Source organism: Mya arenaria, chromosome 7 (genome assembly GCF_026914265.1).
Source record: "Mya arenaria isolate MELC-2E11 chromosome 7, ASM2691426v1".
Classification (NCBI taxonomy): Eukaryota; Metazoa; Mollusca; class Bivalvia; order Myida; family Myidae; genus Mya; species Mya arenaria.
Window position 1 is genome coordinate 26,153,535 of NC_069128.1, and position 26,353 is coordinate 26,179,887.

The window sequence follows — 26,353 nt, forward strand, 5'->3', positions numbered from 1 at the left end:
GCGGCATCAGAATAATTAAGCTTATTTAACGTTCGCTTTAACATTGAAATCCGCTATTACTCTAGTATCATGTACTTCAATCGATTCACAACAAACACTATTATAATGTGTGGTTAGTTTTTATATTGGCGTTTAAATACAGCCGTTAAACAACTGATTAATGCATATACATGGCCACTAAACACAAGTTCCAAAATACTGAAATCTAATTTAAATCAAATGCATGTGTGTAGATGTAAACGCAAGGCTTAGATGCACCACAAAATGTCGACAGCTTATTTTCTTTGCAACACACTTTAATAAGTGTTGGATCTGGGGTTTAGTAGCCGTGGTATAGTTTATGACCCTCACAAACTCTATATTTTTTATCTGCCTTAATCTAGCCATGCGTCAAACAGATTAATAATTGCTGAACTAGCCTATGTCAACGCAACTATTGCACTAAAAGGAGAACTTGATAGAGATCGCCGTTAGCCTGATAAGCTCCAAAGTTGGCAATGGAAACGCTAGCCTTTGCAACCATCAATATCCATGACATCAAGCTGCCAAGTAAGCATGTTGATTTTATATGCAATCTAATTATGCCAGACACGGCAAATAAGTGGACTCAAGTGCGTTGGATACTATGTAATAGTTAGATGACTTGAATTAAAATTGTTCAAGAAATGCCAATCCTTTGCAACCATCAATATTAATGAAATCAGGCTGTCAAGTAAGCATGTTGATTGTACATTCAAACTTATTATGCCAGACACGCTAAGTAAGTAGACTCAAGTGCGGTGGCGACGATATGGAGGGAGATTTGGTATCTGTTCGTGGTAGGTTGAGTAATTATGAAATTATGAAAGTTTTCAAAGTTTTTGTAGTTTATGTTTTAGATAAATATAGCAGCAGTGTTTATCATTAATTGAAAACTATACTGATATAACTTATATATTGAAGTGATATTGTTTTTGGTTTAACGTACAATCTGAATCTCAACAACCTCTCTCATTTATTATTACTTTACGGTCACAGCAAAATAATAAATGGTGGGAACTTATCCGTGCTATATTTAATAGTTAGATGACATGAATTCAAATGTAAATGATTAAGAACGGGAAAGCGTAGCAAACGAGCCCTTCTTGATCATTACGATTTAAATCCAGGTCATCTAACTCTGACGCAGTGAGTGTTTATCGGATGAGTAAAACTAGATGGAACTTTAAACACCCGCAAAGGTGAAAATCTTAATGATTTAGCCTAGCACTTAATGTTTGTATATTTGCAATGTCATTGGCTGAAAATGTATGTTTTATTCTGATTATTTTTATAAAATGCAATCGGAAACACGTTGTTCATTTTTAGAAGGGAATTCCATGGTAATCGCACACATTAATTGGTCGAACCTAGTCATGTAAATATTTGTTTTGTTTACATATGAAAGAATACGATCTTACATATGAAATCGCGGATCCGTGAACTAGTGGTACACACTTGTCTGTCAATCCAGGGATCGCAGGCTCAATTCCCCGCCGCACCACTCAAAATAATTACTTATCGTATTCCAGGAGGAACGTTTAATCGGGGTGCCGTGTGACAGTGTTATACACTGGTGCACGTTAAAGAACCAGGGTAGCTCTAACCAGGCTCTAACCAGGGTTACCTTCTGTTTTTGCATAATGCTCCGAAAAAGATTAAAAATGTTTGTTTTTTTAATTTGATTTTATAATATTTTGTTGCAAGAAAACTCATTTGATAATGAGCATTTCAATGCTTTTAACACAATATTCAAACCGACATTATAAACGGTTTGCCAGTTACGGCCCACTCCCGAAACTTAAAATTACTAACAACCTTATCGGAGCACTGGCCGAATGGGCAAGGCCCGAGTGCGAGTATAAATAATTTTACACAGAACCACTCCATAGAGTGGTGGATCCGTGTTCAAGTGGCAACATGCTTGACTGTCAACCCAGGTGTCGCAGGTCCGATTCCCTGCCGATCCTATATAAAAAGATAATGCAAATCGTTATCTGGGGTGTTCCAATCTGACATTGTTATTCACTGGTGCACATGGTAGCTCTTAACAGGGTTACATTCTGTCGTGTACTATGCCGCAAAAATCAATAAATAATTATCTTACCGGAGCATTCGCCGAATATGCCTAACCCGAGTGCGAGTAAATATAGGCTTACACACCACCACCATATTGTGAATAGTTTGCATTCTGTTCAAACGTAATTGTTATGCTTACCCGTATAAATGTATAACTTGCTGCACAGCTGTAACTGAAGTGCTTTGCCAAAGTATGCAATGCGATGAAACATGAAAATGCGTTCATCAAATTTCTATAATTGATATATAAATATGTAACAGATGCCATCGTTTATAACCTTTGCATATGCATAAAATAAATGTCTTACTCTTAACATGTTATTAAATTATTTGGCTAATATCTTTCTGAATATTCCATTAAAATCATAGTGGACTATAAGCTGGTTTTGGCTCCCTTTGATACCTTGCCGTTTTATTTGTTGTCAGTTCCTGTACTGATTATTTGCATGGAATATAGCAGTCTGGATTACTTCCCCTATCACTACGTTATTGTACTATTGGAATTAGAACGAGGGAAAACAGACTATTGGATTTAGTACGCAGGGAAAACGCCTAGAAATATAGACCATTTATATTCGGACATCCTCGGCCATTTTTCATCCAACACAACTTAATGACTTTACTTAAAAGAACTGTCAATTTCTTTTTTAAATTTCTCGGCAGACTGCTTTCACAGAGAACTGAATTACCATTTTTATGTTTGATTTAAAATTGTTCGCTATTTGGTCAAATTAACTTAGGCGTGGCAAATTATAAAACTGTTACATATTTCATGCCTTAAATAATTTAAATTAAATTTTTGTCTTCATAAGTTTGCGTAGATGAACCAAAGATAGTTTAATAGAGTGTATTTAAGTCAGATATGAAAATATTTTTGAGCATATAAATTAAAATGTTATTTCCTGCTTCTACACGTGTTAAATATATAAGGTTTACGTGTAATTAAATGATGCATTCATTGGACAAAATTTGCGCTGCATCGTTCTACAAATTCCAAATAAGTTCAGAGTCCAATTTTGACAATCTACAGAAAACAGAGCGGGCTACCTCGACCAGCGGGTAATAGATGCAGAGTTATATAGAATGGAATAGGAATTGAAGTGCCGCTCGTATAATGAAATGGAGCATTACATGCAATAAAACTGCGTCGAGAAAAGATTAAACTACTTGCATGCACGCAGTTTCTATCTTATAGAGTTGATTGAATAAAATGTATTGGGAGAAGAATGAAAAGGGTAGCAATGTATTGGAAAGATAACAAAACGTCCGGGTTAAAGTAAAGAAGACATGTAAAATGTGTACACAAGGATATTGTACCAACTTCACAGTGCTTTTAAGGAAACAAATATGAGTTTTAAGTTAAACCTTCCCGGTATTTTAAGTCCAGTGGATTTGAAAAGGTTCAACTATATGGATATAATTATAGATATTAATTGATTTTGAGCTAATATGTCACTGTGTGTCAAATTGATTTTTTCTTTGTTTTTGATTTGGGCTTTTATATTAGAAAATATATTTGCAAACGAGGGAACATGTACACTGGCTTTGGTAAGTTGTTTTCCTATTTTCTTAAGAAGTTATGTTTGTTTCAACTTGATTATGCCTTTCAACTACGTGATTAATCGTGTGCATGGGTAATTAACTTCATATCTTCTATATTCTCAGCTGAAGAATGCCACAGTTGTGTTTTAATAACATGCTAAACCCTGCTTTAATCAAGTGCTTATATAACATATTAGTTAGACATGTAGATGCATTTAGATTGTTAAAGCTGCACTCTCACAGATAGACCATTTAGACAACATTTTTAAAACTTTTTTTATCTGGGAATGAGCCTTTTGTTCGGGTCAGGAAACCAGTGATATAAGACGGCTGCATGACTGCAGATTAAATATCAGTTTCATATTCATGGTTGAAAATTGATGTTTAATGGGTAAAAGCGTTACTAAATGTTTTTCGAGCAATTGATACCTGTTCTTTTTGTGTGTCATTTAATACCACTGAAATGATGCATTGATGCCAAAAACTAGCTGATTTTGAGACAAAAACGTGAAAAATTGTTAATTAGTCTTGTTTGCGATTAGCTTCTGTTGCAAATATGTTGTTTCAAAATCGTAAAATAACCTATAGTTGTAGTGCCTTAAAACATGAGATAGTTGATACTAAACAGTCTTTTAGAGCATGCTCGAAATCAGGTATCGTCAGATCTACTTTTTGACATGTCATGTTAAAATAATTTAAGTGTCGGAGTAACCAAATGGCGCGTATGGTATTATCGCAGTTCAAAATAATGCAAATTAAAAGACGACCTCATTTAAATACGTCCATAAGGCCGCTCTATTTTAATGTGTTCATTAGACTGCAACGTTAATGTGCATTGGAAAGCAAGCCGACGAATCTTAAATTAATCTTGGTGCAGAACCGAGCAGAATAGATACTTATAGATAATTATGCAGACATTGGAAATGTGCTGACATGAAGGTTCTGCTGTCAAAACGTCCTCAGCTAATATGGGGTTTCATTAAATTAACTCTTGAATACGAAAAAAGCTGGCGAGATGATATCCTTGAACATATATGTTTCTCAGTTACTGTTATGAAACTAGCAGCTGGTATAAAAATATCAATTTACATTCTGTATTCCTGGGATATGACAGGAATTTATCGGGTACATTTTTGGACCACTTGAAATATTTTTTAGATTAGAATTATAATAAAATCAAATAAAGCTTGTCGCGTCTACAGCCTGACAACGATGTCATTGCATTCATTGCTTTCATTTATTTCATTGCTTTCATTGTTCACATTTCAAAGCTTTTAGCACTACTATTGATTCCTTTGAATTCGATGATTTGATTGCTTTCATTTATTTAATTGCTTTCATTGCTCTCATTGATTTGATTGCTTTCAACGTTTTCATTTATTTACTTGCTTCCATTGCTTTCATTGCTTTTATTGATTGATTGCTTTCATTTGTTTTATAGCTATCATTTCTCTCATGTATTTGGTTGCTTTCTTTGCTCTCATTGATTTAATTGCTTTCATTACTTTCATTGATTCATTGATTTTATTGATCTCATTGATTTTATTCCTTTCAATGTTACCATTTTTTTGCTCGCTTCCATTGCTTTCATTGCGTTAATTTATTGTTTGCTCTCATTTATTTTATTGCTTTCATTTCTCGCATGTATTTAATTGCTTGTATTGCTGTCATTGATTTTATTGCTTTCATTGTTTTCGTTTTTTTGTCTTGGTTTCATTACTCTCATTGATTTGATAGCTTTCAAAGGTTTGATTGCTTTCATTTATTTTATTGCTTTCATTGCTTTCAAATATTTGATTGCTTTCATTGCTCTCGTTGATTTGATTGCTTTTATTGTTTTTATGGATTTGATTGCTTTTATTGCTTCCATTGCTTTATTTATTTTATTGTTTTCGTTGATTTCATTGCATTCATTTAAACAATGACTAAGACGGTATAGAAGTGGCAAGGTAAATCCATTCGGTAAATTTAAACAAGTATGTTTTGTGTTCAGCCTAGAAATATAAGACACTGAATATTAAATCATTCATTACAATAAAAAAGAGATCTTGTGTGATATAGTAAGAGCCTTTGGTCGATTAAAATCGATGGTAAAATATGAATGCTTTAAAAATGAAGATTGATTGATCGAGACACAAAGTATGAAACAAGTAACTTTCTCTGTAATCCTTCCTTTTCTACAGACATATCTAACATGTTTGTTTGTTTTCAGAATGAAGAAGGGAATTCTGAGCAGATTGAAATGAAGTCCAATAATTTTACAGGTAATATTCATAATATATGTTTCTTAAATTGATGTTTGATCACTCTGAAACGAATAATAATACTTCAGGTAAGATATTTGCTTGGGACTCTTTTCAACCGACACTGCCAATATATACGCGTATGTTTGCTGTGCTTCCAAAGAACCTCATTATCCTAAATATTTATATAAAACCAATTGAAATATATTCTTAACAGATTGTACAGTTTCTTTATCGTCAGATCATTGCACATGTTCCCATGTCCGCTTCTTGATGACCGGGTTTAAAGCTAAATTCTCACATGTTGAACCTTTTTTCATATTTTTTTGTCTTGGAATGAACTAATTTTTGCGGAAATAGAAACCAGTGGTATAAGACTGCTGACAAAAACTCAGATCACAGGTTTTCATGTTTATGTTCAAAAATTGATGTTTAATGCATTTTTAAAAACGTTAGTAACGCTTTTAGCCACTAAACATTAGTGTTAGATCGGAAATATAAACATAAGCGATCTGATAATTTTTCAGAAGTATTATATCACTGGTTGTTAAGTATTGACGCAAAATTTGGCTCATTCTAAGACATAGAATGTAAAAGTGTCAAAACGGTAAATCTGTGAGATTGCAGCTTTCACAAAACAGTTTGCACCAAAGGGACATTCATTAGAACTACTCAATATTTGTATTACTGTTTTTGTTTGTTTTGTCTATTGAAGCAATCTTTAACTGTTAAATCAATTCACAATCGACCATATAAGGTCCATATTGATCTATACAGATGCATTAAACTATCCTATAACTTCCGTAGTTTTCATAATGCAGCTGCTTTTACGACGATACATATCACCTTGCAAAACTTATAACGATCAGTCTTAACATGAAGTTTGTCATATTGCAAGGCATTCAACTTCTAAATATTTTAAAAATGACTCAAAAAACATCTTGATTCTTTGCATATTTCGCATCGCAAAACTTACTCCAAAGTATGCAAATTAAAAATCCAAAACAAAGAAGGGTGACGAGTCAATATTGCATCTAAACAAAGATCACCCGAAATGCTGTAATATGTTAACAAGTATTGACCATAATATTTCCTAACGTATCACAAAGCAACGAAAACATCATTCTGGAAACACAAGACAATTACACCAAGTTGGCTCTACTAAATTACTCTTCGGTCTTAACAGCTTTTCCGACGATCAAAGTTTCTGTTTCTTCAGAGAAGTTCAGTGTTTCAGCAAAAGAAAACACAATCGTTTTAAGTAAATCAGTAGTAGGAGCCTACTTTTTCACCTCTCTTTTATTTCATCATTTTCTTTTCTCACATCTTTCTCTAATATGTTCAGATAATTAACAGATAATCACATAGACATTAAACGACGTGTAGCGTAATGCTGCTTTTCACTTAACTTGTTGGAAGTTTTTAAGCTTTTAAACAACAAGCGGTCTAATGTTAGTTCTTTATTGTTCAACGTTCTTTCTAAGTATAATAATAAGTTCTAAATACAGCATGTCATTTAAGGTAATCCCACATTCTAACTGTCGTCCATTAAGGACCCAAGGCCGCTTTCCTTGCCTTCTCTAGCCCCTCTAGCCTTCTCATTGAAACTCATTCAGCTTAAATACTACATTGTTGTATAATTATGACAGCTTAACAACCCAAGGAATACACGGTTTAGCAATTAACATGAACATTTTGTACATTTGTACCAGGACGGCTATCAACCACTTCCGCATTCATTGACAATCAAATATGTCCTACAATAATAACTAAAGGTTCAGTTTGCAGATATAAATATCCACTTAATTAATGCCATTTTTTTCTTAAACATAACATTAATGAACGCATTATGTGACATTCGTCCCTTTTTTATCAAAACTTTTAAGAAAATCTTTGCTTCAACCCCAAACAATGGTTATAATTCATTTCTTTTTTTCATCAAGATTTTTAAGAAAACTTTTGCTCCTTCCCAAACAATGGTGAAAATTAAATAGATAAATAATATCGTTAGAAAATATGTTTCTCAACCCCAAACAGGTAAATTAAAAAAAATGGAATTCCGACAAAAATTACGCAAAAGAAAATCTGTGCCTAAAACTTCGATTCTAACTAATTCTAACTTTAAAAACACCTTGGTAACTTATTTGTGTGTTGGGAGAGGGCCGTAACTGATGTTGGTATAACTCGTTGCCCAAGCCCTTTGCATGTTCGATAATTGATTATTTGTCTCAAATTCTATGTAAACAAGTTTATGTTGTATTGACTTTTCATTGTATTAACAATCATGCAATAAACTATTATTAAATTAAAATTACAAGGCTATTTCATGACTATCATATCCCAGTTTTGTAAATAATCAGCACAAAACCAAAAGCCTTAAAGTTGTTAAGAAATATTTTTTGTACTCAAAATGGTGAAGTAAAAGAAAAGTTATCTTTGTTTGAAGTCTTTATTCGAAGAAAAATATAGCCTTCCTACGAAACATTTATGACACAATTTATCTCTTGATATACATACACTGTGCTTCGTCTCATGTCTATGTTTTCATACTTATTTTATACTGTTTTGTCACTTTTACCGCCAGTTTAGTAGTAATCAATATGATTGTGCCATTTTACTCATATAACTGATGTATATATATTTTGTGGCATTTCCATTAAATGCCCAGTTACAAACACAATTTTATACATACATTTTTATAAACATAACCAAAATAAAATTATGTTGAATGATGATCTTTAAATAACATTCATGCTGTTTTGTGAAATGACTTCTCAGCTTGAGTAATTCCCGTGTGAAAAGAAGAAAACAAGACATTTGAAGTCTTGCCTCAAGTAATTCATAATCGTGCAATTAAACGTCTATTATACCAGCCTTTACTGCTTACATGCTGGTAAATTTAATTAGATGTTTGAATAGTATTACCTACCAAACAACGGGTGTACATGTAGGATAATAGTTGTTTCTAATTACAATATGATATACAAGGACGCACACGACGCGTTTATTGACAAGGAATATACCAAAAGAAGCATGCTTTTATTTTATTGACAAAAACACAATATAGTTTATGCAGCATTCATGTGTTTGTCCTATTGTCGACATAATATATATGTATTATATTAAAAAACTAATCGATTCCTACATAAACGACGTAATTTATTTGTTATCACAGGTATAGTATGTCATGTCATCACTGATCGCGTGATTTACTTAAAATGAAAAAGGATTATCACATAACATGCGTTATAATGTTCGTTTTCGGTTACCTACCTTATTTGTTTTATTACAGTATTACAGTCATCATGTTTCTACAAAAAACAAGTAAGGAAAACAAATACCAGATGAAAGTAATACGCAGTTCTGGTAAAATAATGCCAGTAAAACCTACTTTCATGTATTATCCCTAGTCACATAGTGTCAGACCAAAAACATTAATATAAAAAGTCTTGTGAAATATTGTGAAGCAAAACAAACATGTAAATGTGTCTTTTGAACTTGTGTCAGACCAAAACAACAATCCTATTATATGTCTTATGAACTAGTGTTAAATCAAAAAGTTTGTCAAACCAAACAAACATGCACGTACTCTGTCCGGTGAACTAGTGTCAGACCAAACAAACATGCGTGTACTCTGTCCGGTGAACTAGTGTCAGACCAAATAAACATGCGTGTACTCTGTCAGATGAACTAGTGTCAGACCAAACAAACATGCGTGTACTATGGCTGGCGAACTAGAGTAATACAAACGAAACAAGCGTGTACTGTGTCTGGTGAAGTGATGTTAGACATACGAAACATTCGTGTACTATGTTTGGTTAACTAGTGTCAGACCAAAGAAACATGCATGTATTGTGTCCTGTGTACTAGCGTCAGACCAACGAAACATGCGTGCATCATGACAGGTGAACTAGTGTCAGACCAACGAAACATGCGTGCATCATGTATGGTGACCTGGTGTCAGACCAACGAAACATGCGTGCATAATGACTAGTGAACAAGTGTCAGACCAACGAAACATGCGTGCATCATGACAGGTGAACTGGTGTCAGACCAACGAAACATGCGTGCATCATGACAGGTGAACTAGTGTCAGACCAACGAAACATGCGTGCATCATGTATGGTAAACTGGTGTCAGACCGACGAAACATGCGTGTACTGTGTCCCGTGTACTAGCGTCAGACCAACGAAACATGCGTGCATCATGACAGGTGAACTGGTGTCAGACCAACGAAACATGCGTGCATCATGTATGGTGACCTGGTGTCAGACCAACGAAACATGCGTGCATAATGACTAGTGAACAAGTGTCAGACCAACGAAACATGCGTGCATCATGTATGGTGACCTGGTGTCAGACCAACGAAACATGCGTGCATCATGATAGGTGAACTAGTGTCAGACCAACGAAACATGCGTGCATCATGTATGGTGAACTGGTGTCAGACCGACGAAACATGCGTGTAGTATGTGTGGTGAACTGATGTCAGATTTAACAAACATACGTGTACTGTTTCTGGTAAACTGGTGTCGCACAAAAGTGTTTTAGGGAATGATTAAGACATCACCCAAACAATAGATAAAGCGTCTTTATAGATTGATAAACCGCGAGAAAAACCAGCCAAGCTTTTTTGCACCCTTCGCACATCGCTGCTATTTTTCCATACCGCGAACGTTATAATTAATTTAATCTAATCATTATACGCCGCGATTTAAACATAATGCTCACCGCGTGTATTTTTCCCTGTGTTCCACCGCGTCGAGTCAACGCAATACGCGGCGTTGCGAATTGTTAATTAACGATAATTAAGGTATTTAAGGTAGCTGTCAATTTTCTGAAAGATTGTTTTTGTTCCCGTCCTATAAAAATAATTCTAGTCAGTTTTGTTAATCTCAAACAATCTCTATCCGTGATTTGCAAATCTTGGTTCGTACTCAAAACTTAGTTTGATCCCTGAAAATTATGCTTGGCAACTGTTAAAATATTCAGACGCTATTGTCACCTTTTGCGCGAAAATCCAAATTTCTAATGCCTCAGTAAAAATTGTGTGATTGTGAATAAATAATAAATTGAATAAAACTGCGTAAGTTTTCAATCGTTTTACCATGCTTTATGATATGGATGTATATTTAGTACTTATATGTGAGCGATGTATTTACATTGATTTTAAATTTAATTAAAAATACTTAAACAAACACTCAATATCCCATCGACATCATTATCAAGTTTGGGGAATGAGATTGTCTACCCTCGCACCTGAGTGAAATCCATTCTGAGAGCTCGGTTCAGTTTACATGTAAAATCTTCTATTTGTACCAACGGTACCTGTTAAAATACCTGCATATCGGCGTAAGCCACGTGCATGTTCTCGGAAGACCTACGCGCTAGCAGCAGATGAAAGCGGCGACGACGCACACCAACGCGTTGGCTACCGTTGAATATATCGCCGGAATATTCCGCGATGACGCAATCTCGCCCGCGGTGGCAAAGCGTTGTGTACAAAAAAGTGTGGTTGGTGGTGTACCATGATTCTGCGCATGCTTGATAAAAAAACATGCATTTTCTGTTGACATTTACATTATTGACTTTGTATAATCGGCTTAAGCTCAGAGTTTCAATAAATTATAAAATAATACCTCTTGTTGTTCTTTGATGACAGGACTCTAAAACATCATGCCTGATAAAACTTCCATGCATACTATACCTACTGCATGATATTTTGTTGCATCCACGTAATTTCACAATGTCTGTATTATTATATTAACAGGACGTTCAAATAAGGGAACCATTGCATCGTTATCCCGTGAACCATGTGTCAACAACTCCACCATACAACTGACCATCTTACCAGAAGATATCAAAGGTCAGAAATTGACGTACATGGTGGTCTGTAAGCATATTTATACTCGCACTCGGGCATGGCCCATTCGGCGATTGCTCCGATAAGAGTGTTAGCCATTTAAGGTTTTTAGAGCATACTTCACAGACAGAAAGTAACCCTGGTTAAAGCTATCCTTGTTCTTGATAATCGTTTCTCAGAGACGAAACTGAAGTTTCTCTTTCATTGTTTGTAAATTGCCAGAAAAACAGGAAATAATAAAATATTTTAACGTCCATATTTTTTTTTAAGTTTAAAATACATTAAGAAGATTTATGTTTTCAAATTTGCCATTAATTGATTATTGAACACACTGCCTTTATATCCACAAAGGTTTTTTTTCAATTAGGTTATCTGCTCACAAGTTAGAAATTAGAGACTGAAGATAAACTGGTATTGCGGGATAATATATACTATGTTGTAACGCTTATGTAATTGAACTTGAATACCATTTCTTATCATGCTGTAGTAAATTCAGACACGCTTAAAATATCTAGGTAAAATATCATGGCCAAATTCATATATGTTTAAACGACTTATGTTAAGCAAAAGAACAATTAAGATTTAAAATTATTAAAGAAGCCATGCATTTAGGAAATCCTTTCCTAGTACTTTAGCATTGCTTTTTTATATAATAATGTTACTGTTTATTTTCTATAAATATTTAACAACTTTTATTTTTATAAATTATTACATAATGTCTACTTATACATATTCCGTAATTCTCTCTAAGTGTTTATATTATGTTTTTGCCGTATTTATGTTGTTATTGCCTAGTTAATGCCAATTTGCCAATACACTTGGAAACTTTTGATATAAATCGAGGAATAACTATTCAATTTCCTTGATATAATTGCATACAACTATTAAATATGAAGCTTAATGTCAAAATGGATCATTTAATACAAACGGGTGCTCTTATTGTTGCAATCAACCATGGGCTGGCAGTCTCAGAAATTCCAAACCAATGCGTACTTTTTGGCAACCGATATTTCATGATAATAATTTTCTGCGATTCATACAATCTCTGGGTACAAATATCATGAGTGTTGTTTGAAGTTTTATATGCATACATATCAAACGATATAATTTATTTCTGGTGAAATACGTGAGAAAACCTATTAGAGATGTAACTTAACTGCAATATAGTTCATTTTATCTATTTTATTATATGCTTTCCAGTGGTTTATAGAGATTTATCAGCGAAAAAAAATATATTTCATTTTATCATAATGTGACAATATCAATTTGATGTTTTTCACTTTCTGGAATGTCAGCCCGTTCTATCATTCAAATCAAACATCAGTGCGCACAGGGCTGTGACACAATATAAACGACGTCATTTACGAAATGACTTAACGTGTACCTATCGGCACGTGTTTTAATAAAATGTTATGAAATGTTTTGTTTTTTTATTCCAGTTTTCGGGATATAATAAAAAGAGAAAATGTTTGTTTCAGTGTAAGATTGCAATTTATCTAACCTCGTGAACACCAAAAGTGAACTTAAAGTAATAAACAAAAATTACACTGAAATAAACAATTAGCCCCTATTTATTCCCAGTAGTACTCTTTAGTTTACATGGACGAACCGCCTAATCAAATCATTATAGTGGATCTTGCTTAAAGGCACAAGGATCAAGCCCTAGTGAGACAGAAACAGACATGCAACCCAACAAGACAACATACATTGATTTTTACATCATTATCCATAATTATTTCACTCGATTTCCATTTCATAGACATAGGATATTATAACCATGTACGTTCATATTGACAGCTAAACACTCTCATTCGTATATTTGTTATAAGAGACAATAATAGCATGAGCACTAGCATTATTTCGATGGAAACTTAAAAGATTGATCTTAGGTCTCATATTTCATATCATAGAGTTTTATCTTTGAGTACGTTTAAAAGTTTTAGCACGCGTCATTAAAACTGTAATTGAGCAAAACTATCGTGAAACATGGGCTTCATAATGAACTCTAATAGACGTCGCGTTTTCTTTTTTAATTTTTAATTACTTTTGGATGGATTGACAGCCAAGGGATGTTGACCGCACCAGCCATTGTTATTAGATATGCGACCAACTATGGTAATTTGCAGCTATGAGGCGTTGACCGTGTTGCACCTTAACCTACCACAAATTAACCGAGACCGATTTTCATATTCTGAATGCAGAATTCGCTTTCATCGGATCAATCAGCAAGAAATGTCCATATAAAAGGTGAGGCAATATTTATTTAAATCGGCTAAAATAAAGGCATTAATTGCAATTTGAAATTCAAAAACAAATAAATGAAAAATGTATCATTTTATCGAAAATCAGTCGTAAAAGATAAACTCAAAAGAATACATTGAATGAAAGAACCGCGTGTTAAGCCTTATTTATAACGTTTAAATATACCGATATAGACCAACTGCATTTAATCATCAATAATTACGCGTTCATTACAATGGCAATCTTCAATGGATCAGTGGCAAATATAGTCCACAAATTAAAGATTACGTCGATACCTGACAAATAAACATCTCTCTGTCATCGATACGGGTACATATAATGCTTACTATGAAATGTAAGCTCTTTTATTGGGGACTAGGTTGTTCTGCTCGACTTATGCACTTAATGGTGCACTGAATAGTATCGCACTGTTTGGCAAATGGTCGAAAATGCAATTCACTTCTTTCTAATCTTTGATCAGTAATGAGAATGAAAACAATAAGGAAAGCGTCGGTATTTATAAGGCAGCCTGATTAATATTTCCTTGAAATCGTTTATCCTCCGTGCATTATGTATGATGTGCAGACCAAACCCAATTTTAAAGCAAATGTCAATTAGGAGAATGAATAAAGTCTAATGTATTGATAAACTAAAAGTGGAGAGACGTTGCTATTCGTTCCCGTAAAGTAAATTCAGTGATGATGCGTTTCGTACTATATTGTCAGTGATCAATTTTTCAGTATGCTTATGCATTGAGCGTTTTGATTGGTCGACGATGATGATGATATCAGGATTTTTTTTTATTTATTTATAGTTTTGCACTCGATTTTGCAACGATCGAATCAGAGGTTAGATCATTATCACCAAACCTTTGATGAATGAGAGTGGTGAGGTAATGAATCTAATTAAGTCTAATTAAGTCCAAATCAATTTACAAACTATATTTGATAAGACACATAGGTTACCCAATGTTCCCGTAAATTAAGGAGATCAAGAACGGAATATAAAGGAACCTCGCTTTAGTAATATACTACATATCTTTTTTTAAACCACAAAACCAATTCTCGATGAAGATCTTATGTAAATATAACTGACTATACTTTCATAATACTATGTGGGCCTGATGCCATTTTAAGGTATGAAAGCCAACCATTGTCTCTAACGAAGCAAGCTGTACATTCATTCTCAAAATAACAATCACATATGAACATATGTACAGGAATGTTAATGTGACCGGTTTAATGGGCAATCTAAGAAGACAAAACGTTGTCCCGCCTGAATTGATATAGTTCGAATAGAAAGTAATTATAATAATTCAACCAGGTGGCTGAAATACATCCTAGTCTGTAATGCTACTTAATTGCCTTGTTTAAGCCTTCTATAAGTGACCCCTCCCCCTTCCAATTGTTGTATAGTACACAACCTCTGTGTATTGATCTTAGTCTTATTGCTTGGTGCCTTCCTATCAGATCTCCAATCTGAGTATCCTGCTGTGCAGTTTTGGAGGTTTCATTATAGTATTGGATCCAAAATGGTCCGAAGCCGATATACAGGAAATTGACACCAGTGCAATTAGCAGAAGATACACAGCAGGGGATTATCATGTCAAACATTCCTTAAACTAGGCCTTTAAGTATGTACGGGAAACTACCTCCTCGTCCTCTTGATGATTATTGATCCAATATCTAAAAGTACCGGTCAGGGATGTCAAGCTTTAGTTTCAATATTACTTGGTAATTATTGCTGCATCCGGGAGATTTATTTTGGTCTTGACTAGTTGCGGATTACGATTACGTGAAGCGCCAACATATTTTGCTCAATGTAAAAATGTTATGGGCAATGTTTAGCCGTTAGCAGTCTAGATTAACGACACATGTTTTACGTAAACATATCGACGAAAATGGCACGAACTGTTTTTGTGACAGACAAACAAATCACGGTCCATTAGTCGAGGCCAAAAACATATAGAAACAGGAACACTCCTGACATTATGTATTAGTTACCAAGGTGATAAATTCTGTCATACGAAGTCCCAATGATGTCTTTATGTTTCAATGGTAAATTAATAACCTTTACAGAAGGCTGAACTGAGGTTTTGTTCTATGTTTGTTGCATATTAACCATGAACAAAACGTGACAATCTCAATATCAAGACGGTCGTGTATATTATCTGAGATACTGAGTCACAATCTCAGAATCAAGATGGTCCTGTTTATCTCTTAGGATCTCAGTCACATTTTGTATTCAATATGGTTATACATACAGTCTAAGATAGTGGCCCCAATTTCTCAAAACTTCTTAAGCTTCACAGGTTTAAGTCGCTTATTTCAATTAGCCAAAGTACAAACTGAAAATGGATTTTGATGAATGAAAAATTGTTTATTCTGATAATCATACAGATTATTCCTACATAATTTCTAAAAAAATTGAAGAAGTTAATATAACAAATTTTATAGAACAACAAAAATAGTGAGATTAGCTTAATCCTGTAATAAGGGACTTAAGAAGTTTCGAGAAATTGGGACCTGGCTCTCTTTCTCAGACTCGCGATGGTCCAAAATTATCCAGTCAAATTCGACTTTAAATATCATTTTATTTGTTTCATTTTCTGCTACCATTTTCTGCTACAATGAGTATCTGTGCCAGATTTAAAACCGTTTCGTGTAATTTGCATCTTTGCAGGAATGAAACCAGACAAGAGTAAGCACGAGCTAGAAATATGTCTTGTTCAATGCACTCCCTCAGCCTTGTTCTTGCCACGAACAGCCTGCTTCAGCCAGTATCTCATGTTTATCTGCACTCTCCCTACGACATTCCCTGATTGTTGACGCTGAATATTGCCTACAAACAAGCGTTTTGACTGCAAATTTAATCCTCTTCAAGCATGTTTTGTTTTACAGTGTTTAACGTTTAAAATCTATGTTTGCAGTGCTGACTTTCCCAGAAAGGACCCAGGCCAAGTGGACGCTGAATATTCGCTACACAATAGCGTTTTTGCGCAACTCCAGCCGCCTACAGACACTTCAGCGATCCGTGCTGCTGACCCGGTCAAGAGAGTTTAAACAACTGGTTGGTGGTGTTTTGATTTTTTTATGTGAGCGTAATGCCCAATTTGATATCGAAACGTTATCCAAAAGAAATATAGGGATAAGTATCTTACTATAATGTTATATGACTTGGTCTATAAAGCATAGTAGTAAACAGAGAACTCCAACAAACGGTTTTCTTGAAAATATAAGCCATTTCAATGGGAAGTAAATTAAACTTCCATGGCAACATCATATTCAAACAAAAAAGTGTTAATTGATGTGGACTTAAAAACATTAACACGTTTAATACTATAACCTATTTCCCTACAAATGCTGGTTGCAAATCTTAGAACATTTTCCTGGCATCCAAGAAAGGAAGCAGTTATGGCTTCTGCCAAGGAAACGGAACCGAGAGTGATTCAATAAATATCTCATTGCCTTCATAATCGAGCTTAAATTAAGTATTTTTTTCCAAAGGAAACTTCAGGGACATGAACAGATAAATCACACAAGATTGTTTTCTGGTCCGGTCTAAACAAACACATAAGAAAGCGGACAGTGCGAACATTAAAACATAAATGAAATGGAGTATTTGTATAACAGAATTTGATTATATGATATACTATCAAATTATAATCACGTTGAAACATTGTTTTCGATAAAGTGTACATCTATTTAGGCTTAAATATCCTCAACTGGTTAACGAGGACTTAAAATTGTTTCTTGTTTCCCTAGACTTGCTGGCTGCCAATATCAGTCCCCGATCATCTTCATATTGCCATCAATGTCACGGTAGCCGGGGACGAATACAACACGGTTGCCAGTTCAACGTTGGATGTTGTGGACCAAGGTTCTTTTGCTGTTTTTGTGCTTGAATTTGAATAGTCGAGTGAATGGGAATGGTAATTCCTTGGTTTCGGAAACTGTTGTACCGAAGCCACTTTTTCCAAGGCAATACAACATGGAAACTACAGACACTTTATCACGTTTAAAAATTGAAGCATGATCCAGTTCAAACGCACACCTAGTTTGCATTTATTTAACTAAGAAAATGTACTACGGCAGACTACAAGCTTACAACATTTTAAGCCAGAAGTAGCTTAACCTTTAGAAGATAAAGGCTTAAAAGAATAAATACAGGATATCGCTTAATAAATATACTCTTTGGTATATGATGTGGCCTTCGTTTTTATAAGGCGTTGTGGTTATCTCTTTTAGTGCATTTTAGGCAATAAACCATGTGCCTCAATACTGGGTTATTCTAAAATGTATGTGTATTGGGAGTGCCTTCTAAATTACACTGTAATATAGCCAGTGCGTCCAGTTATCAATAAGCAATGTTATTTACCTTAAAGAAAACGATTTTACCTCAGAAATATACATGAAGGACGACACATGTTTATTCGATGTATTGGAGTGCTGACAACATGTAGATCTGTTGATATTTCAATGCAAAACTTGTCGGAAATAAGGCATACACACTTGAATATCTTATCAGTTTCAATTGTGTGTAATAATTTCAGCCATCAATTGTAAAGAGGGGTGCAAGTCTGATGACCTTATGTTCAACACATCCTACCTGTGCTCGAAAAATGGAACATTCAATCACAAGCCGTCGGCACGAGTATTACGCGTTTCATTCGCACCATTAGACAAAGGTCAAACTAAACTTAAACACTGGTCAGTTGTAAGTATCTTAACATAGTTTACGATGATAGTTTATTGTGTGTATCGTGAAATTGTGTCTCGTCAAGTAGCTGCTATTAAATATTGGTCTTGGTTGGATCTTAGAAAGATGTAGCTTATCGGATTACTTGTTATCAATATCTGATCAAAATTGTGAATGCACTTAATCATGCACGACTCTATGTATATTGAATACCACCCAAGACCTATATTGTTCTTACAGTTGCCATAGAACAAACATCGTTAAACAGTCTAATGATTTAGTCAATAAATGGAAGCATATTGTCTTATCGCTAAATGGAAGCATGTTGTCTTATCGCTAAATGGAAGCATGTTGTCTTATCGCTAAATGAAGCATTTTGTCTTATCGCGAAATGGAAGCATCAGTATCCTGGCATCCAAGATCCTGGCTAAATGGAAGCATGTCAGTCCGGCCAAGTAAAGAAAGCACAGCTACCTCATTTCGATCCTTTGTCAGAATTATCCGTTAAACTGTATGTATTTTTAATACTCATTGTGTCTATAATATCGAGCTGTTTTAACACGCATATCATAGTCTGTTTTTAAGTCAAGCAGGGACAGATCCAGGATATGGCGTTAGAGTGCGCGTAACTAAGAGGCGAAACCTTTTGACTTGCGCCCCTCCCTCAGAATCGAAATTTATTTGGTTCAAAATTTGGGCAGCCGGGTTAAGGGTTACTCCCCTAAGATATTTTTAACATTTTCTAGTCCGAAATGAAGCATTTTGGCCGTATTTTATTATTGATTTTCTCCCAGATTGATATAAAAAGCAATCTTGGCCGAATTAAGGTTGGGTAGGGAAGCGCCGTTCGCGCCACCTACCTCCCTTGACCCGTTAGTGTTAAGAATATATAAATACGTTTAATTTAACGGAAACTTGCAAAATTGTATTGCACTATTTTATTCCATTCTTTTTTTTCAGACCAATTCAAGCATATCATTTCAATTTAACGACAAATACAATGGTATTGGAACGCTTGAGGTATGTCAGTGTACATAATCCGTTAGACATATGTTTAGTAAGCAGTGCTATCATTTCAAAATTTGTGATAAGTAAATAAATTAAAAGCTTGAAAATTGATTGCATATTGCAAATTGCAAAATAAGCTCAAACTTGGAGTACCCAATCATTTAATTAAATGTGATATTGTAAATGATTGTAGTCCTTGTTTTTGTCTAGATTATCGTGCAATGCAAACTCCTTATCCTTGCATCTGTATATTCAGAATCGCGGATAAAAATAAACTGTTTAATGAATTCCATTTAAGGTCTCGTATCGACAACTAAATGCAGACCTCTACTGCTATGTGTACAGTGACATCAGCATAGTTTGTGATCACGTGACGTCAAAATCCGATCCATATAGTAAGTTCATTAACAATAAACTAGAACTATACTTTGTGTTATGTTGGTTTTCGTTTATTTATGTCGTTGCTTTTCCTATTGCTTAAAGCAGGTTTATGCACAGTTTCTTTGCCAACCAAAACGGAAAAAAGCGGTTCAATTAGAGCTGTTGTTATTGTTGTTTAAAGAAAGTAAATAAAGACCATCTTGTTGAATGTTAAATTGAATCCTTCGTCATCCCAAAATGACTAGAGGGATTTCATATCTAAATTCACAAAACCGTAGACTTGAGCTTCCCGTGCATACCGGGCATGTTATTCTGCCTCACGCCTTCACTGTTAAAATATTTGCAAACATTCGATAAATTTCGCAGATACCATCGCAAATTCCAAGATCACAACAAAGTAACTCCTATAATATATGCAAATTGCACCATTTGTTATCATCTTTTCTGCACATGTGTGTGCTTATATCGCGTATATGATCCGAACGCCTTAAAAGGGAGGTTTACAAAATGATGTTGGTTTCTTTAAAATAACCCCACATGTCCCTGTTTTGTTTTAAAACAAATGTTTTTTTTTTGTTTTTATAAAAAATACACGTTAAAACATTACAATTAACTAATGATATTATTTTTAAATTTAACGAACTACTTCTACTCATGTTCGGGCATACATCCGAGGTTGTTTTCGATGAAAAATAGCCAAGGTGTTAAGATTGGGTTTTCATCCGTTTTCACCTTGAAATGTTTAAACCATTTAACGTTTAATCATTTGATTGCGTTATTTGCAAGTAATACAGCATTCCTGTCACATATTGATATGATGGAAGGAATGGTTCCAATTCAGCAAGCATAAATATACGTATTATTTTAACACTTATCGAACGTTTTACATGAATGCTCTACCGTTGCAGACGATACCGAATTCTTTGGGACGTTTGTGATATTTGGTCTTATCGTGATGACTTGTTTAACAGCCATCCTCGCTCTCATCATATTTGGTTAGTTATTGTTTTTTGATAGTTGTGTTAAGTCCAAATCTCCCTTTTAAGCTGCACACTCACAGATTGACTGTTTTGACTATTATTTTATTTTGTCCCCTGATTGTTTTGATTTGTTTCAATTTATCACATAAACCCCCTGAAAGCGGCGAACACAGACTCATTTCAGTCTGTTATATATATATATATATATATATATATATTTATCACATGCTACACCTTGTTTCCGGTTTAATATAACCATCACGCATTTTTTTATATTACACATGTGTAATATAACATTGCTCTTCATCTATTGGTCAGAAAATATATCGCTCCGCATTTATAGAAAAAGTTAATTGGCAAAAAGGAACTGCTAATTGGTAATATTCCTGTATACCAAACCTTCAATTCTTATTTTATTTCTATAATAAATATTTGTTTTGTTAGAGTAGTTGAATTTCTTTCTAAATATTAAGAGGATAACAAAGTATGTCGTCTTGATATTTTGAAAACGCAAATTTAAAAGCGTCCAAAATTTAGTTTATTTTAACCGAAAATGAACATAAACATTATGACGTCACATCTACTAGATGACGTCATGATGTTTATGTTCACTTCCGGTATAACAGAAAGAAAGATTTCGTTAAAATTAAAGTGTTTACAGTGTGATTTTTACTGGATATCATCTGAGAATGCATTCTTAAATAAACGGAATTTAAACGATCGGGTATATATGCTGTTTTAAATAAATCCTGGTACTACATTCCTGCAATGCATGTAGCGCGGGAAATGACAACACTTGGTGATATTCGGCTCATCAGCCTCGCAGGTGAAACAGGTAGGGTTTTTTACCGGAAAGAGCATGTGATAAAAATAATCTGACACTCGTTGTCATTTAATACCAATTTTTATTAAACTCGTCCAGGAAAACTGTTAGTAAGCTCGCCAAAGGCTCGCTAACTAACAGTTTTCCTGAACTCGTTTAATAAAAATTGGTATTAAATGACAACTCATGTCAGATCCTCTATATATATTAAAGTGTCATATAGATGATCGGAAGACGGTCGGACGGTGTACTCTGTACTGTTGTCGTTCAGTTTAAATTGTCATATACATGTTTTCAATTTGTCATATGTACTTTCGCAATCCAGTGTGCCCTAAATATTATCATGAATATCGGTTTGTCATCTATACTTTTGCAATGAAGTATACCATAAAATATTGTCATTAATTTGAATGTGTCATATATACTTTCGGAATTGAGTGTACCCATACTTGCTCTTTCATTGCAGTCATGCAGAAGATAATGGGACTTCATCGTGCGTATAAAAATAGAAGAGGTGAGGCCCTTAAGATTCATATGTCAACTAACTAACTTTTAATTGTGCTATCATTTTTAAGCCGTATATAAAGCATAAGAACAAATGGTTTATTTTTGTTAAAGGCGCACAATAAATAAACAAAATATTTTAATTCATTATCATTTTAACTCATTCGAATAAAATGATCAAAAGAAAATATGTATATGATTTGTGTACAGAAAAATAATATACGCAAACTTTTGGCTCTTTTTTAACTTTTGAATTGGTTGCCACGTAACTAATAAGTGAAAAATCATATTTGTAAAGGCTATTTTTTTTTTTAATCTAAACACAAATCATATGCATCTTTGTTTTGGCTTTGGTCATAAAATTCAAAATGAGTTAAACATGATAATGCATTAAATTGCTGTTCTATTTACAAATATTGAGGCAACTGATTCAGCTATGTGTGTGTTTTACTTAAACATATCATTTATCATAAGATATGTAAGATATGTTAAAGTTGACAAAGATTTCATTTACAACGTTGTTTATTTTGACAAAGTCCTGAACAATCGGGTCATTTAAACAGATAATAAACATATCTGAAAGCACTCATGTAGTGTAGATACGAAATAGCCAGTATAAATGTTACACTATTTTACAGAAAGCACCCCCAAAAAACGTCGCCGCCAATCCAGTCTTCTAGGCCACTTGAAGACAGGTAGGACTCTGTTTAATCCTAAAATCCAGGGTTGGTATTCAATACAGGTATTTTTTGGGTGATAAGACTGATGTAGCTTATCGGATTACATGTTATTAATAACTGACCGATAGAGTGAATGAAATCAATGATGAACGACCGTTAGATTAACTTCAGTTTTGAATAGTTAATACCACCACGTGCAAGCGAATCAGAGTGCAGTCAGTTGTTTATAAACTAGTTATAACTCAACCTCATTAATTTTATAAGTCAAAAGTTGACCTATTTTGCGGAATGAATACGCGTTTTACATATTTGCTACTTGGTCCATGAATCATGTATGGTTAATATGGAACATTACAACGAAACTCAAATATCACTAAAATAGTTCGGCCTGCCATATCAATGCTACACTTAAGTTTGAATACAAAGATACACATTCAAACTACACCAAACAAAAATGCATTAGCAAGTACGGTACCAAAGATTATTGCGTACACTATAAGATCGTAAGTAGTTCCTGCAAACCGAAAATTCCCATAGTAGTACATTTGTTTCCATATCTTTTTAGAATACTTCTTCAGTGTTGAAAAGAGTAACGATAAAAGTACAACGCAATGACTATTATAATAGATTCATGCATGCAGAGAAGTAATGGTTTAGAAACTACTTGAAAGCTTTTGAAAAATCTGCACTACTGTACTTGACTATGTTAAATCAGCTCAGCTTAAAGTTTGACGAACTACTGACTCTGAAAAGATGTGTTTCTCATATCGGCATATTTATATCACACGTTTATTCTGCAGTATATGTTGAATTTCATTTGATGTGGAAACAAAATTAAGACACAACAACAAGTACATGTGAAGCAATGGGACAAATATTTCGGTGATATTCATCTAGTCTGTGGCTGTACGTAACTCTTCATGCTAGCAGTGGTCCGGAGCTAATATTGGCTGTACATAACCCTTCATGCTACCAGTGATCCGGAGCCAATATTGGCTGTACATAACTCTTCATGCTACCAGCGGTCCGGAGCCAATATTGGCTGTACATAAGTCTGCATGCTCCCAGCGGTCCGGAGCTAATATTGGCTGTACATAACTCTTCATGCCACCAGCGGTCAGGAGCCAATATTGGATGTACATAACTCTTCATGCTACAAGCGGTCCGGAGCTAATATTGGCTGTACATAACTCTTCATGCTACCAGCAGTCCGGAGCCAATATTGGCTGTACATAACTCTTCATGCTACAAGCGGTCCGGAGCCAATATTGGCTGTACATAAATCTTCATGCTACCAGTGGTCCGGAGCCAATATTGGCTGTACATAACTCTTCATGCTACCAGTGTTCCGGAGTTAATATTGCCTGTACATAACTCTTCATGCTACTAGCGGTCCGGAGCCAATATTGGCTGTACATAACTCTTCATGCTACCAGCGGTCCGGAGCCAATATTGGCTGTACATAACTCTTCATGCTACAAGCGGTCCGGAGCCAATATTGGCTGTACATAACTCTTCATGCTACAAGCGGTCCGGAGCCAATATTGGCTGTACATAACTCTTCATGCTACCAGTGTTCCGGAGTTAATATTGGCTGTACATAACTCTTCATGCTGCCAGTGTTCCGGAGCTAATATTGGCTGTACATAACTCTTCATGCTATCAGTGATCCGGAGCCAATATCAATTAAAATTATGTACCTAGTTTAGTACTTTCGTGTGAATCGACTGTCCTGTATAATGCGTGTGTGTGTCATGTTTGATTAAAGCCATACTTTCGAATTTGGTAATAAATAGTTTGTTTCAATTATTTGGATAACTTGTAAATTTTATTTTCAGATGAAATAATCAGAAACTCCATCCTTAATATGCATAAGATTATCTCTGAGCCCGAAGCTAAGCCACTGCGAAGCCATGGTAACGGAACTTCCAGTGAACGCGAGACCAGCTTCCTGAGGAATTCATCACACAAGAGTTCACACAACAGGATAGCAAGGTATTGTGCGCGTTTGTTGGTTTATATATGGTTTGATTGGTTAATCCCTCTCCATTGTATTTGAAATATCAAACACATTGACATCGTTCTACTATTCCGAAAATGTGCGATGGGTAGGATGCCCAAAGACATGTAAAGCTATGGACAAACCCCGTTGGCTCTAACTCCCGGGGACCTGCAAAAATACCTCGAGCCTCAGGAAATTTGCGCTATTCTGTTACAGAGCCTGATATATTTAACTTGTTTTTGAATGAATATAAATATGGCGTTTTACTCTTTTCAGTTTCTGTTTGAAATGTGATTCTTGGTTCTAGATTCGATTAAACCAAATCAGATTTTAATTGTTAACTTGAGAACATGTACATGTATTCTTAATTAGAATCAATGTTTGTTGAAAGAAAGTATTTCTAGTTGATTAGGGTAAATTAAATGTTTATTTACTTGAAAGGATATACACATAATAATATACATTTATAAATATTTGACTGAAACTCGGGCAATGCTTAAACGACTTATGCTAAGCAATACATACATTTAAAACTGAATATCTGTTTTCTCGTACACTATCCAACTGCTAAATATATAGGATCTTTATACTCATTAACTTCTTCCAGTGGCTCCTCCTGGGCGTCTAGTATTTTATCACAAACAAACTCAGGCTTGCCTTCGAAGGCATCCAGTGGTAAAAAGCTTCAACGAAGCTTTACACAGGCTATGCTGGAAGACCTGGACGAAAGCAAGTGTTCAATTCTATTTCTTACTCTACCCTTCGACCAGTACACCCGAGACGTTACCGAACTTCTGCGGAACGTTTTGTCTATTGAGGGTGGAATTCCAAGCCAGTGCTGCTTCGACTCCGATGTTTTGAGCGATTACCATACCAATGGATTCGCTTTTATAGAAGAGATAACTGGAAATACAAACAAAATTCTGGTATTTGTGTTTCTTACTACATTGAGTTATGGAACCAAAGAAGAAAAACTGATACATGACTTGCTAAACCATTGTCTCCTAAAACAGAGAATCATTCCTCAATGCAAGGTTGTCTTTCTTCACCTAACGGATGACGACAGTAGGCTAGAAACAAGATACCATGGTCAGCATATTCATCTGAAGCATGATAATGCTTACAAGAAATTTCTCTCTGTGATATTGAGAGAATGTGGCATCAATGTAGATAAAAGAAATGAGGACAGTGAATTGCCTAAAAGAATGCTGTCATGCAGTGCCTCAAAGCATTTATATCATTTGTTATCTTACAATGGCGATAAGGCAGCATGAGTATTGTAGAATATCGT

The 26,353-nt window shown here is 34.7% G+C and overlaps 1 protein-coding gene across 1 annotated transcript; it reads left to right on the forward strand.

Moving 5' to 3' along the window:
* Positions 1-5,773: 5,773 nt before the first annotated feature.
* On the forward strand, positions 5,774-26,336 carry LOC128241033 (uncharacterized). Its single transcript, XM_052958018.1, has 12 exons — positions 5,774-5,903; positions 11,653-11,748; positions 16,916-17,055; positions 17,751-17,865; positions 18,539-18,702; positions 19,645-19,704; positions 19,991-20,087; positions 20,982-21,068; positions 22,343-22,390; positions 23,019-23,075; positions 24,899-25,055; positions 25,670-26,336. The coding sequence occupies exons 1-12, from the start codon at positions 5,834-5,836 to the stop codon at positions 26,334-26,336; spliced, it is 1,758 nt and encodes a 585-aa protein (XP_052813978.1). The 5' UTR covers positions 5,774-5,833.
* The last annotated feature ends 17 nt before the right edge of the window (positions 26,337-26,353 follow it).